At 50.8% G+C, this 15,107-nt stretch overlaps 3 protein-coding genes across 3 annotated transcripts; 2 read left to right on the top strand and 1 right to left on the bottom strand.

Moving 5' to 3' along the window:
* Positions 1 to 197: 197 nt before the first annotated feature.
* Positions 198 to 2,044, top strand: BDR25DRAFT_285799 (F-box domain-containing protein). The gene is made up of 2 exons (XM_033688206.1): positions 198 to 354; positions 403 to 2,044. Exons 1-2 carry the CDS (start codon positions 203 to 205, stop codon positions 1,892 to 1,894), a joined length of 1,644 nt encoding a protein of 547 aa, XP_033548133.1. The 5' UTR covers positions 198 to 202; the 3' UTR covers positions 1,895 to 2,044.
* Positions 2,045 to 5,858: 3,814 nt separating this feature from the next.
* On the top strand, positions 5,859 to 8,996 carry BDR25DRAFT_260740 (uncharacterized protein). The gene is made up of 5 exons (XM_033686668.1): positions 5,859 to 5,991; positions 6,054 to 6,217; positions 6,303 to 7,757; positions 7,812 to 8,066; positions 8,709 to 8,996. The coding sequence occupies exons 1-5, from the start codon at positions 5,936 to 5,938 to the stop codon at positions 8,816 to 8,818; spliced, it is 2,040 nt and encodes a 679-aa protein (XP_033548132.1). The 5' UTR covers positions 5,859 to 5,935; the 3' UTR covers positions 8,819 to 8,996.
* Positions 8,997 to 13,400: 4,404 nt separating this feature from the next.
* BDR25DRAFT_325070 (uncharacterized protein) lies at positions 13,401 to 14,739 on the bottom strand (the record flags this gene model as incomplete). The annotated part of the gene is made up of 2 exons (XM_033692195.1): positions 13,401 to 14,109; positions 14,333 to 14,739. The coding sequence occupies 2 exons, from the start codon at positions 14,737 to 14,739 to the stop codon at positions 13,401 to 13,403; spliced, it is 1,116 nt and encodes a 371-aa protein (XP_033548131.1).
* Between the last annotated feature and the right edge of the window lie 368 nt (positions 14,740 to 15,107).

The following is a 15,107-nucleotide window of genomic DNA, read 5'->3' as shown; positions in this document are numbered from 1 at the left end:
CCACAAACGATGGTAAGGGTTTGTGGAAACGTTATCAAAGGGGCGCTAGGAGAGGTCGCCAGACGCGACTTCGCGCAGTCATGCGCCTGGATCAGCTTGGCATTTTGGCCCTCGCGCTAAGCCTATTTGGATGCAGTGGCAATTCAGGCCGATAGCATTCCTCAACTTTCACTGACTCTTCCACTCCGCAACACACTACACGATGAAGCGGCCTCGCGCCGACGTCGATTCCGAGGGACGTCCTACTAAGCTCATTCGTGCTCTAAGCGTGGATCGGATCTCTCGGCTGAGCGATGAGCTACTTCTGCGCATTCTCGGCTTTGTTCCGGTTGCAAATCTAACAGCTTGCCTAAGGTATGCCACTCTCCAATTTGCTAGAAATTCGTATGCTAACTATTTCAGGGTGTCGCATAAGTTCTACCAGATTTCCTCAGATTCTCAAATCTGGAAAGCAGCCTATTACAACCGCTTTGTTCGCCCAAGAGCATCACGAATACCCAGGATCAAAGATGCTGGTGTCTCCAATCATCTTTCATACTCCTCGAGGCTGTCGAAATGGCTGGGTGAAGGGGATCTAGTGAGGAATGGACAGGAGACTGATTGGAAGAAACGGTATAAGTTGAGGCATAAGTGGTCTAAAGGACAATGTGCAGTTCGGGAAATCCCTGTCTCCGAACGTGCTTCAGTGCCGCCGTTACTCGCTAGGATGCATGATGGCATCATATTTACTACAGATTCGATATCTGGACTACGAGCTTGGAATGCCAAGGGAGAACGAGAAGTCATCGCGTCCGTAACTTTGGATACGCCGGGAAATGGAACTACTCGATCCCCAACATCCTTGGCCACTGATCTTTCGGGACGAGACACTGGAAATCAGAAAGTCGTCGTGGGCTTCAACAATGGTTCTTTCACCATTTTTGATTTCAGAAAGCAGGATAAAGACTTCCTCTCTCTCTTCAACCACGCCCCATCCTCCAACGGGATGCTATCGGCACTCGCCTACTCATCTCCATATTTATTGACTATGACTGATGGCCAATTGCTTTCACTTTATACCTTCTCTGATAGCTTCCTGACTCCCCCGCGACTATTGTATTCCCTTAGATCTTATACTGTATGGCCACCCGTGTCACTTGCGGTTCGCACCACAGCAACAAGCGTAACGGCATCCACCGCGTACGCACTACCAACGTACCCTTCTGGTTGGACGGTCGGAATTCAGGAAACGCGGCTTTCTCCTACAGGCGAACTCATCGAGTCTCGCTTAGCGACAGCAGCGGATGAGCACTTCCATTCTCTTGCAAGAGACCCTTCCATGCTGTCCCCACCCACTCGCCCATCATCTCCGTTCCCAGGCCACACTCAGGAATCTGTAGTATCAGACAATCCAGCCTGTACTAAGCCGACCTCGCTGTCATACTCTCATCCATATCTCCTCGCTTCCCATCCAGACAATACGCTGACGTTGTACCTTGTTACTTCGACATCGTCCTCACTTTCTATCAGTGCAGGAAGTCGTTTATGGGGTCATACCTCATCTGTCTCTGGGGCCCACATTGGCGGACATGGAAAGGCCGTTTCCGTGAGTCGCGTTGGTGACGAACTTCGTGTCTGGGACCTTGAAGGCGGTATGGCATCTTCGGCTGTCAGGAGACGCTTTATGACAGGAAACCTCAGCGTCCGAATCCAGCCCGAGAAGGCAGCTAAAGACTTGAGTGATTTGTCGGATGCCATATCTCAACGAGGCTCTGGACTCGGTCTTGCATTGGAGGAGAGATTTGATGATCCATCTGTTACTCGAGGCTGGGTGGGTTTTGACGAAGAGAATGTCATTGTCCTCCGTGAGAAGAGCCATGGTAGACAATCGTTGGTGGTCTACGATTTCACTTAGCGAAAGCGCATGGAGGATGGGGGTTTGAGCTGTTTCGATAAGGCAAATCTTAGCTCATCTCTCTAGTGGCTAGGGAGAGGTCTGCGAACTATTGGAGGATATATAATAATAACATTTTAGTCGGTAGACGGTTGCGACGTCGACACATAGCCTATTGGCGTTCTCCACCCCCTCTTGCCGTGGGGCAAATGGCAAATCATGTGGACCGCTTCGAGTCGCTAAGCACGGCTAACTATCATGGCAAAATCGGAAATGATTGCTGTTCGGCTACTCGTAAGTCCTTTGGGTCTTTCTTTGTCTGGTTAGCAGTGGTCTGAGTCGGCACGAGGCCATCCGCTTCTAAAGCTGTGAGGTGGGACTCGGACTACCAACCTATGTCATAGCATTGGCGCGCTTGAACACAACCTTGGAACGGGACTTCACGGTTGTTGGTAAATCAAATGCTAGCCGGGCGAAGCCGTGTCGTCGGTGACCTGTCAGCAGAGTGCTATAAACCCTCTGTATATCTTGTTATTACGTGCCGCAATCCTTGCGCATTCCAATGAGGCCCTCAACGCCACGGCCCATCTTCCCGTTCCCGATAAAAACTGTGTAAACACGGACAGGGTCGCCAAAACGTCGACGCTAGTCCTGTTTCGGTTTAGCCGCGACAAACCGAAAAATTCACACCGATTTTATACAAAACTCTCCGCTCGCCTCTTCTCTCGACCTTTACCTCGCTCGACAACCCTCTCTGCACGCGGACGAACCTCAATTGGCATAACGGCTTGCTGTGGCGGACGCGGCAGTCGATTCCGCTCCTTTGCGACACATTCTTCTATCACCATCGAATTCGTCAGGCCTTGAAGGTCCGTTTGGCCGTTCTGCGTGCCGCATCTGTACCCTTTTCAGGCTTTTATTGATGTGACGCAGGTCGTACAACAACTCTCACCCCAAATCGGCATGGACTACTCTGCCGGAGGAGGCGCTGGTGGCCGTGGCTGCTACAATTGTAAGTGGCTTTGTTTCTTTCCTGTCCACTCCTGCCAATCTGGATCTCTGTTGTTACTTTTGTGGCAAATCGTCATGAGAGCCAATCTGACACGGAACTGTCTAAATATTTTCACCACTTCTGTCATGTGACAGCAAATTGTTTCCACATTCCATGTCCACCATTCCTATCCCTTCTCCTTTCCGAGAATCTCAAGCTTTCAAAAACCATTTCACTTCACATCTGCATCATCATTTGTTTTGGATAAAACTCATTCCTTTGATAGGTGGTGACTCGTCCCACCGTGCTGCGGACTGCCCATCAAAGGGAAATCCTACCTGCTATAATTGCGGGGAGAAGGGTCACCTTAGCCGCGAATGCACCTCTCCGCAAGCCGAAAAAACTTGCTACCGTTGCGGTGGCACAGGTCACATCAGCCGCGAGTGTACCCAGGATGGAGGCGCTTCCATGGGCGGCGGTGCTGCAGGTGCCACGGGCCAGGAATGCTACAAATGCGGCAAGCGGGGCCACATTGCCCGTAACTGCACCCAGGGTGGCGGAGGCTATGGTGCCGGTGGCTATGGAGGAGGAGGTTATGGAGGAGGTGGTGGTGGTGGTGGCGGCGGTTTCGGTGGTCCGCGCCAGACGACGTGCTACTCATGTGGTGGCTTCGGTCATATGAGTCGCGATTGCACTCAAGGTCAGAAGTGCTATAACTGTAAGTCGTTACAAATTGCTACACGCTACACGCCTTTGTCGTTTCGTTGAATAACAGTTTAAACAGGTGGCGAGGTTGGACATTTGTCTCGCGACTGCCCATCTGAGACCTCCGCCGAGCGCGTTTGCTACCGTTGCAAGCAACCCGGCCACGTCCAGAATGCCTGCCCTAACTAGGCTCTTCTTGATCACTGACTTTCACCACTGGATTCTTGGATCGGGACTCGGTTTTTTGGTACTGCGGATTGCCTTTTCTAACTTGGGATCAGGAATGTCGTTCGTATCTTCAGATGTTTGTCCTTGATTGTCGAACCCCGATCACGATTACGATTTTCATTCACATGTATATGCTTGCTCGTCCTGCGGCTGGGTGCCGCTTTTCCAGTTTTCTCAACAAAAGCATTGATTACCCGGCATTAACGACTGGTTACTTGACTGGCTGGAACCATCTGTCAAGAGCTTAATGGCTTACGCAAAGGTCTTGGGCTAGGAAGTTTTGCATTGATGGGGAACTCGATGGTGGATGGTGGAGATGGGAAGTTTACAAGCTGAGCAATGGTGTGGATTCTTTTTCTTTGCAACGAATCATTCGAGTCGCGGATGATCGAATCGATGGAATGCGGTTTATCAAAAGTGGGTTTGTTCATCACTCTGCGGTCGTCTCGAATTATGGCTTTCACTTCTCAATGGTGGTTGAGTAGTAGCAGGCTTATTGTACTGGGCCTGTCGCTAAGATGCTGGCGAAGATGGAATTGCTATGGTGAAGGATGGTTCAGTTGATCATGTAAAGCGTCTCTCCGGTTAACATGAGATGCGGACGTCCTATCCTATCCCCTCTTGGCTTGGATAGGATGTTTTCACAGCAGTTGGGTCCTCACTTGCATGGCTGTGTATGAACGGTTGTGATTGTTTGCTTATTCGATTGTTATCGCCGCTGTTCTCAGCTAACTACACCCAGACCTGCACTGAGTTTGAACAACCTATCCTGCATGAGCGTCCTCGTGGTTTCAAGGACCCTAGTTTAGATTCAGTCTCTTCCGCCATGACCTCGCTTTGAAGTTGAAGTTGGCTAAATATATTGCATGACCGACATTGTCTCCCCTATGGGTACCACCTGACTATCTTGTCTAGTTTATACTTTCGCCTAAATGGACCTGCAGCAGATAAGGTGAGCCTTACGCAACAAGCTCATTCTAGAAGCCTGCTCAAGTCTACGGAACCGGGAAACGCGATATGCGTTATCTATGTAGATGGTCTCTCGCTTCTGTCTTGCAGAGGTCAGGCGCTAGAGGGATTGAAGGGGGTAATTTGGACGGGCTTTGGAGAGATTAAGAAGAGTTGGCGAAGGCCGATCTCGGATGGAGAATTGTGGGAAGAGAGGAGGTGAGAGGGGTATGCAGCTGGAGGGCAAGAGTGACCTGAAAGGTAATGGACTGTAGTTGTTGAGAAAGCTTCATGGGAAGCATTCGATGGAGAAATTGGATCTGAGCATGGGAATGGTCGATTACCTAGATCTCGTAAGGCGAAGCAGAGGCTTGTTGCGACCTCTTTTTCATGGCGTGAAGCGCTACGCTATCTTAGAGTACGCTTGTTGATGTATCATTAAACCACGGTGGAGCCTGAACTCTCTCACTGCTCAATAGCCACTTTATAAGCTTCATGCTCTACGCCATCCTTCTGATCACGCCGGTACCTGACAGGTAGGCTGAATGTCTCCATGAAAGTATCTATCCCCGTTAATTCCATGGTTGCCATTCGCTTGATAAATACTTCGTAGCATCTTCTGAGCCGCTCGATGGAAATTTGCGTCGATGGTCATAAGAACTTAGTACCCATTTTACACCAAAATCGAAAGGATGTCTTCCTGAAACGAAGCACTTGAGAATGAAGCAAAGGAGGGACGAATCTCACTTGAACTGATGATTGAGCTAAAGCTCTCCAGGCTTTCAAGTTCGATAACGTAGAGAAAGTGATACCTTTCTCGTTTCCTTTTGCTCATATATCGAAAGTTTGGGAGCAGTTTCTCGTTTTTGTGGTTGCGCCAACAAGGCTAAGAGTAGGGCGACGAATTCACTGCTCTGGAATTCTTGATCGCATGCCTCACGCCCTCTCCAAGGTCGATGGTGTCATGTGAGAAGAACATTTCGTAGATAGATGTGATCGAGAGAGGTGTCGGTTCCGCCAAGCCTTTAGCGCCCCGCTTGTCCATTTATGTCTCAATTTTTGGTGTTACCAAGACACTTCCCGATCCAGGACAACAACTTTACTTGATCCGCGAAAGCACGCGCACCGCGGTCGACATACTTTCAACGCGTCAATTGGATCCTCGGACCACCTCTTCAGGCTTGACAACGATGGCGCCCACAAAGAAACGCGAGAATCAATTCTTCAATGTTGGAGTGCAGGGCAGGTAAGTTGATCAAACATCGGCGCGACAGCTCCACGACCCGGCAATTTGACAGATAATCCAAGAAAAACCGGCATCACTCTCGAGGATAGAGGTGTTCGCGATGAACATGGCATGGAACCTATCTCCGGTATCTTCTCCTCGCCGGTGAAGTCTCCACCAAAGCGCGGAAGCTCTCGCAAGACTGGAGGCACCGTGACGACATCAGAGTCTATGGACATCCAAGAGAGTATGTTCTTACGACATTGTACCGCCAATTACGCGTGGCTAATCGTGTTTGGAATCTATTTGCTGACCATAGTGTTTGTGTTTAGGCACCATTCCAGACATCACCGACACAATCCACGCCGGCCACCTCCTTCGCAGCGCTCGAACGAAACTGCCACCACCGAAATCGCGCTCCCCTATGAAAACTGCCCTCGGATCATCCCCACGACGACAAACTTCCATGGGTCCTCGGTCCTCACTACACCAAGCAACAGCCAGCCCAAGCCGAGAATCTTCACACCCGGCAGTCAGTCGGCGCTTGGACTTTGACCAAGAGGACTCCAGTCTACAGGAGACTCCTGCCTTGAGTGGTTCGGGCCAGCGCCGTGGCAAAGCGCGTGGCAAAGCGCGGGCGAATATATATGACATCGAGCGTTCGCTAAGTCGGGATGTCAGTGCAGCTCTCGAGGATAGTATAGTGCAAGGAGATATCTCAGTGAATGAGATTTCCGAAATGCTAGATGGGTTTGGCGAGGAGAGCTTTGACGGGGGCGTCGGGGACGGATATGAATCAATGATAGGAACCAACGGGGTGGATGCATCTGCAGATCTAGATGAACCAGAGGTGGAACCCGAGCCTACTCCACAGCCCGTGAAGAGGGGAAGGAAGCGCAAGAGCGATGCCATTGATTCGACTGTTGAAGAACCATCCTCCGTATCATCTAGGCCAAGGAGGAGGGGTGCTGGAGCTGTTCAAGCGGCTTCCTCACAGAAAAGCAAAGTAGCAGAACATCCACCAACTGCCAAACCACGAGGCAAGGGCCGATCGAAACGCGTTTCTGAGATGACCGATCAGGAATCAAGCACTGCGTTGGACAACTCCGTGGATGAGACAGAAAACACGGAGAAATCTATTACTACCAATCCAGGCAAATCCCGAGGACGACATCTGACCAAGGCTAAGCCCCAAGTGCAAAATGCATTACCAGCTAAGGAGAAAGGCGAGCCAGCATTTAAGAAGCCAAAGGCGATTACGAAGCCTGGAGCGATTGCACGATCCAAGTCTGAATCAAAGACCAACGGTAAGAGTGTGGAACCTGAGGTACCGAATGGTGGAAAGCTTGTTGATAGTGCTGGGAACCCACTCTCCAAAGCCGATATTGACCACTTGTCTACCACTTCTACAGCATCGAGATACGGACGAGGCCGAACCTTGCTTTCTGTGTATCGAGAAATGGGTCCCGATGAGGCGACAAATGTTTCCATGGCTCGCCATTCAGGAAGACATCTTGTTAAACCAGTTGACTTCTGGAAGAGTGAGAAGGTCACGTATGCCAAGGATGGCAGTCTAGAGTCAATTGTTGTCAACGAAACACAAGAACCTCCCCCGAAAAAGTACACTGGGAGACCAAAGGGCAAGAAGCGGGCTCTTCGAGTCATTGAAGAAGAAGACGATGATGTCGGACTTGAGGATTGGGAAGAGAGGGATGGCTTGTTCGTTGGTACCTTCAGAGGGTTCAATCCAGTCGCAGAGGTTCCCACGAGCAACTATTACGACGATGGTATGCCCAGCTACTCCCCTAAACCCCTTGTGGGCCTCACTGACTTTGTGATAGCACTTGGTTGGTCCGAGAAGGGGATCAGGCCGGTAGATGTCCCCGAAGCCCAGTTCAAGTTCACGAAACTGGCGTCGGCTCCCAATTCATTTTTCAGCTGGGGAGCAATCGACCTCCCAGTGAACGGTAGTAAGCGCACGAAGAACTGCCGACGAATGCACATGGTGTTCTTCGTTCAGACTGGAACGGTGACGGTTAGGGTTCACGACAATGAGTTCACGATCCGCAAGGGTGGACTCTGGCAAGTTCCTCGAGGTGAGCGATTATATCTTTTCATGTCAATGGGTCTTTACTGTTTTCTTTTGCCTTCTATTTTCGAAGTCCTTGCTCTGTCCCATTTCCCCAGCGGCTGCAGAGCTTTATCTCAGTACAGCAATCGGAGAGGAAGAACCCAACAACAACAATGTGCTTGAGGCGTGTTTGCCTCTGTACAACGGCAGTCACTTTAACCTTATCTCCCTGGCTCGAAACCAACGGGAGACCGCATGAGAGGGACTTCATTCTTAGCGTTGCTGCAACCTCGCACAGCCCGAATGGGCGAGGTCAAACGGAGCTGGATTTCTCTTCGGTCACGCGCAGATGTGGCTGGAGCTAGCTGCATCCCTCGCATGTTGTGTAACCTGAGCCTTACCAACATTTCCTGTTCTTCGCTGCATTTGCTGCTGGGAGAAGCGCCTGCACATTTCCCCATATTGTTTCCTTTTTCGCTGCATCTTTGTTCCGTCGAGTTGTACGACATCACCTGTCCACATCCCATCCCAACCCCACGAGCTACTCAATTCCCGTCTCGGTCTGGCGCTTTACCTGTTTCGTGTTAAAGCTCCTCGCCTAGCTTCTCGTTTCGCATATGCACCTGTACTGTGGGGTATTTTTTGGCTAATGTACCATGGTTCTTAGGGAATACGTACAGCATCACCAATGTGGGCAAAGGGGTCGCTCGCATCTTCTTTGCGCAGGCCCATGAGCAGGCTCCCGTCGAGCCAGACCACGAGCAGGAGGACAACTAGGTCTGTCTTTCTCGCTGAGCCTAGACTTGCGTAGTTCTGGCGGTGAAGAGGGCCTATCTGGCGGTGACAGACCGCAAAGTTGGAAAGTGGTACTATGTATGGTGCAAAATGGCAACGGGGTAAAATGGGTGGCGTGGAATTTGGCCTCGGCTTCCTTCCAAGGCTGCTGATGGTGGAGTTAATATGGTGTTCTTAACCTTGTTTTCACCATTTTTCATTCTCGGCGAAATGGGTTCGCCGGGTTAGTGTATGCGCGTGTACGTCTAGCTTCGGTACTTGCGTTCACGATGATGGGCGGTGGTTGCGGATGCATAGAAGTGTTCACATGTGCAAGTAATGGAATGATCATGATGGTCCTTGCTTCATATCCTTTCGATCGAACACTTGGTCCCACATCCATCAGGCTTTTCCTCCAAAATCCCCAGTCTCTCCATACCCATCCTCTTTTCCAAAGACCTAAACATAGTATTCCTCACCGACTTTCGCTTCCTCTCACCGCTGTCCCGGTTTTCCTCTCCCCATTTCCCTCCATATCCTGATCTGCTCCTTCCCGTTCCCGTTTTCTCCATTACTAGGATTAGGGGCGCGTGTATTCTATGAGCCCGCACGGCTGAGGGAGAGGTGAAGGGAATAAAGCGTACGGCATAAGGCGGCCATTGTTGTAACATGAGCGAAGCGAATGTCGTATCGAGAGGGCCGATGTTACTGACGGATCCCCGCAGCATCTTCGGGGAGCTAGACGAGAGATGAGGTTGGACACCGGCACCGTGGGACCTTGGTGGTGGGGCTGAAAGGATCGTGACGGTTTGGGAGGTGGTAGCTGCTTAGAAGAGCGGAAAGGGTTCAATACTGAGTTGGCTGATAGACAGAGAGAGCTCATAGGCACGTATCGTGGTGATTTGGCCAATTCATCGATATTGAAATCGTATATTAGTCCTGCGGTCGCCCAGTATCTCCATCTTGAGGAGAGCCATATCGTTCCAGGAAACCGCCGGATGGCGTTTGTGCGGCGCACAGAAATCCGACAGCTCACGTTCTCTCAAAGTTCTGACAGGTCCCCGTTGTGTGTGACACACGTTGCCCCATGCTCGTGCAACCACACCTTTTCACACCAGAGGTCAATGAGTCTCCCAGTGCAAGAATCCTAATCTTAGCCTTGTGCGACTGGCTGCCTTCCCCTAACGCTTTGATACCGATGTCTTTGATCTTGGGCACAGAGTCAATAGTTGTACACATTTGGCCCGCTTCCCCTAGACCCTGTGCAACAGTGATGAAGAAGGCGACTGGTGGGCATTTTCGTCGGCGGGAATTTGATCGGTGTGGCTGGCTGGCGCTTTCAGCGTGGCAATGGCCCAGCAGACCGGTGGCGATGCAGGTCTGAATTTCGGTTTCATGCCATTGAAGATGGTCTGTTGTTTAGGAGGGTAAACGAATGGCGGCGGGTGAAGAGCGGTGTAGAGCGGTGAGAAAAGTGTTTGTTGGAAGAGTTTTTGAACGATGAGTATGACAATAAGTTGTATTAGGGGTATTTGCTGCGAGGCTACTGTTCCGTCAGTTCGTTCTGGATATGGTCAGTCTTGTGTAACGCGATCGAGCAGCTCCTCGTTGAAGTGATGGGCTATGTATTCTCGGGAGAATATGGGGCAAGTTCGGTTACGAGTCATAGAGCTATGACGACATTGAAGTCTTTTTGAAGTTTTCAGGCTTAGACGACTGGAGCTGATGGTGGTGGAGAGAAGTGAAGTCGGTATGACCGAACTTTAGAACAGAGCGTTCATTTCCGTCCCATCCTCGCCACTATCGCTCTTCTGACCCGTTATTGGGACACGGAAGACTTCCCGGTGTCTGCTTTGATCTGAGGTCTTTCCTTTCTCATAATCGATCCGAGTCGTGATGTTGTCGGCGTATTAGGGGCTCTGACGCCTGCTGGAGATGATAGCGAACAGACAATCTGGACGACCGATTGGATGGCAACTTCCCCATCCAAACGGATGCCTTCTCGCGATGCCTAGTCTTTTTCCAAGAGCAGGTTCCTCGCAAATTCATTCCATTACCTTCTTTGATGGTCGATGATGCCCGAGAACCCTAGCCCTTCCGGTCCCAAGTCTGCCTAACTTGACGCAACTCCGTGGACAACACACGACTCGACTACTATCCCGAGCATACGTCAACACCGCTTCACTATCCGCCCCATCTTGACTGCACGATCGAGCTTGGGTTTCCCAGCTTCGGAATTTTCCTGTGTTCTCGCGAGTCATACGCTCCGTTTAGCACATAGCCGGTCTCAGTTTCGCATGCAAAGCTAACAAGCAACCGGTTCTCAACGAGAACCACTGTGATCCAGTAGGTTGGGGCGATCGAGGCATCGCCGTTAGCACCCGCATCTAAAGTTGGGTATGGGGTCTGCATGCCAGCACAGCAATCTGCCGAGAGTACGTGAGATGCGCAAAGCAAGGCTGCTTCAAATTTCAATACTGTGGCTGCTGAGGTGAGGCACGCACGCACACACAAAGAATGTGGAAAAGATAAGTCTTGTTTCTTATAGACATGTTTTTTGACTCGCGCTGAGCGTGGGCTTCGGCTCTCGAGCCATCTCGGACCGTGGGTAGGAAGAAAGATGGTCGACCATAATTGCCTGTTTCAGTACAGTGGACCGCTACGGAAGGTCAACCGCAACATCCACTGTTCTGTCGGAGGTTCGCGCTCCTTGCCAAATGCGCTGTTAAAGTCTGACAGGAATCCGTCGTCGGACATCTCAAAACGTTCCAGAAAAGATAGAGGTTTGTCGGGGGCACGACACGAGCTTGCTTCGGAAGTGTTCTTCCAACTCAAGGCAGCCTGGTGCAACTATGTGTGTCACAACGACTCAGGAAGTGCGAACAGGTGGGTGGTGGCAGAGGATGCGCACGAAAGCGTCGAGCGCACTACTCAGAATGACCTGATCGCAGGTCCGTGAGACGCGATGTTTGACCATTCATCATGTTTGAACATGTTCGCAGGCAATCCTAGGACTTCGGGCGCACGGAATCATGAGCCGTTGCATCAAAGCCATCCAAGCTCCAGGATTTCAAGGCATGAAATTCAATGCCGAAACTGTGTTATTCTTTCTAGACACCTCCTATTAATTAATAACTCATCAACCTTAAATCGACATAGTAACTATAGCCTATAGCATTGACATTCTAGAAGTTCACACCCACAATATAGCTGAAGCGAGGTCGCGCCAAAAAGTCGCGCAGCATAATCCGAAACAAGGATTAACCCTCTTGGTTTCAACGCTTTGGAACAATCCCGAACCGTTCACGAACTTTCAAGAACCGTTCGAACGCAGCATCGAGGGTTGATCCTGATCAAATACCGGCGAAAGAGCGAAAGCGACATTGCGTAACGGTCAGATGTGACGAGGGAAAAGGGATGCGTGCTTGTTCAAGCAACTTCATGCAACGTGACTCGTTGTCCGACACATGAGGCTGTACAACCTTGAAGTCAAGGACAGGGACAGCTCAAAAACGAAGAATTTTCATCATGACAACTCAACGCGCAGCAAGCCACGTAGGTTGCGTCTTTTGTTGTCTTCTGTCTGCAAGCCCCCGGATACGTCATCAACGATCAATCCTAGGGTCGCAAGCGCTGGAAATATCTCGGCAAATGTTGATGTCAATTCACCGCCACAATTGCATGGGACTCTTACCTTGGGCATGGGGGGAATGCCTTGTGTGTGCGTGTGTGCGTGTGTGCGTGCGTTGGGAAAAAATAATTGAGGTATGAGATTCGTTAGAGAGAAATAGAGGTGGAAATGAAAGGAAAGGACAACAAAACAGGCTGCTGGAACTAGTCTACAATCATAGCCATGACGGCTTCAGGGTACAATCATTCGGCGCACCAACGGAGCTGTGACGCTACCGGTTTTCTAATATTGAGTGTGGTCTTGAAATGATCCGATGATCAATTAAAGAGAAACGTATGGATATTTTTCTTTGCAGGAATGAATCAGTTGGGAACGGTTCGTCCCGCCTCGCTCGCTCGCTCGTAATGCACAAACGTACCGAAGAGGATAATGATGGAAGAAAAAGAAAAGAAAAGTAAATAAAACACAAAAATTTCAAACGCTGGAAAATGCACAATCATGACCGCCTATGAGTGTATAAAACAAGCAAGAACTGATAAGCCCAAAGCCACCGCACCGCTATGATGTTTGTAAGACGAGATGAGAATAAAGTGAGAAAAGCAAGAGACTAACCCGCCCAGCGCTAAATGCCACAATCGTTGTCGCTTGATAATGATTGAAGATAGACCAAATGTTCCTCAGTCGTTATGCAACCTGAACCCGTTCCCGACTTGTGCGTATGTCTGAAATGGCTCGAGGACCTGGAACCAACGCGTGTTCCTAGTATGCAAACCCTATTATGTCCATGCTCTTATCGGTCCCAGCCCGAGTGTGTATGTCCGCCTCTTCACTTATGAAACCTTCATTACCATGATCTATGACGCCTTGCAAATTACATCCATGTCAACTACGCTATGCGGCACAGCGGACATGTTCGACGAATCTTCGAAGCATGCCACTTGACCCGGCGAGAGTTCAAGTGGACGGGGGCTCAGGCTCCTTCGAGATTTTCTCTGGTTCCTCGCGCTCTTTCTTTACACTCCTCACGCTCCCTGTACCACTCCGCTGCGAAGACCGATCCGGGCTCCGCCCTCCCTGACTCCGTGCGTCCGGTTCGGGTCGATAGGTAGTAGTACTTTCCTCCTCGCGCCTCCTCTTCAGATACGGCTCAACGAATCCTACACTTTCGCTTTCCCTCTTAACACCTGAATGCGTCTCCAAGGTAGGTGCTGTCATTGCTCCACTAATAAGGTCGGCCTCGGACGCCGGCTGCAATTGGGGAAGGGGGGGCCCAAGTTGAGGAGGAACACTGGATCTAGATCGTGCATCGGTTCGTTTCCGGCTGAATGAGCTATTCCTGCGTCGTCCCTGGCTCGAGTTACTCTCTGTTCGGTGGTGATAACCGTGGATTGGTCCTGGTGGCGGTGGTGGATTATGTTGTGGATGTAGTGGTGGATTAGGAACCAGTTGGCTGGCGTTTGCTGGTGTGAATCCGTGTGATGCTGGAGCCACAGAAACTGGCGGGGGAGAACTGAGTCCTGTTGCAGAAGGATGGAGCTGGAAGACAGGGGCGTTAGCACGCGCGCTCATCTCCTGTTCCCCAAGTTGCCAGTGCATTGACTCAGCCGAGCGCCAGGGAATGCCCATCTCAGTTGCGACTTTCTGCCACATCTGATCTTTGAATCTGCGCTCACTTCGTCAGCTGTATTTGATGGAAGCAAAACGATGCTTGCTTGTACACATTATAGAGAGTCAATGTTCGGCGGTAGCGGCTAGGCAGTGGCAAACCAAAGCTCAGTCTTTGGGGGCAACCCCTGAAGCTACGGAGAAAATGACCAAAGGTTTGTGGAAACGCCTGCGACTCTGCGCTGCGGAACTTGGCGATGAGGGAGTGGGTTTGTACATACCGAGCGTACAGTCTCGCTAGCTTGTTCTTCTTCTCTTCATCCCAAATGGCCCGCTTCTCCAGGTAGTTTTGATAGCGCAATCGACATGAAATCGAACTCCTTCCCGGTAAACGTTTTGCGATGTCGTCCCACTTCATCCCTTGGCCTCGTAGTTCAATAGTGAGGTTGTCCTCTTCAGGAGTCCATTTAGATTGCTTCTTGGCCGGGCTTTCCTCAGGAAGTGGAGTCTGGGACGCTTGTCGTTTGATAAGTTGTGTAGGAGGGGATTCCGTTGGTCCAGGAGGCGGTGGGGGATTTCCTGCAGAAGATGGAGGGCCAGTGTAGAGCGGACGGAACTGGGGATGCTGCGTGGGGTCCGGGTGTCGCTGTAGCTCTAAGATTGCGGGAAGAACGGGCCCGCCTTGCATCGATGGAACTCCTAGTGATGACGAGCCTATCGGTCCGGGCGTGGAGTAGGCGGGAGTTAAGTTGCCATAAGCTGGTGAAGAGGTCGCATATGCTGGTGATGCAGCAACGTAGGCAGGTGATGTGGTTGCATATGCGGGAGACTGCGTATATGCTGAGGGCGCAGTTGTATACGCTCTCGTCGCTCCAGTAGATGTTGATGCTACTGAAGTCGAGCTCTTCTTGCTCGCTGGCGACTCGGAGCCACGAGGCTCAATTAGTAGATTGATATCCACGATAGGCGAGTTGGGCTAGCTTTGAGCCAGCCCATAAGTCGATGAAGCGTTCCGTGGGTCTCTCCTACTAGGACGGATCCAAGAAGTTTGGAAAT

This window comes from Lindgomyces ingoldianus, assembly GCF_010093535.1.
Source record: "Lindgomyces ingoldianus strain ATCC 200398 unplaced genomic scaffold BDR25scaffold_14, whole genome shotgun sequence".
In the NCBI taxonomy this organism is placed as follows: domain Eukaryota; kingdom Fungi; phylum Ascomycota; class Dothideomycetes; order Pleosporales; family Lindgomycetaceae; genus Lindgomyces; species Lindgomyces ingoldianus.
This window is presented reverse-complemented; position numbering and strand designations above follow the sequence as displayed.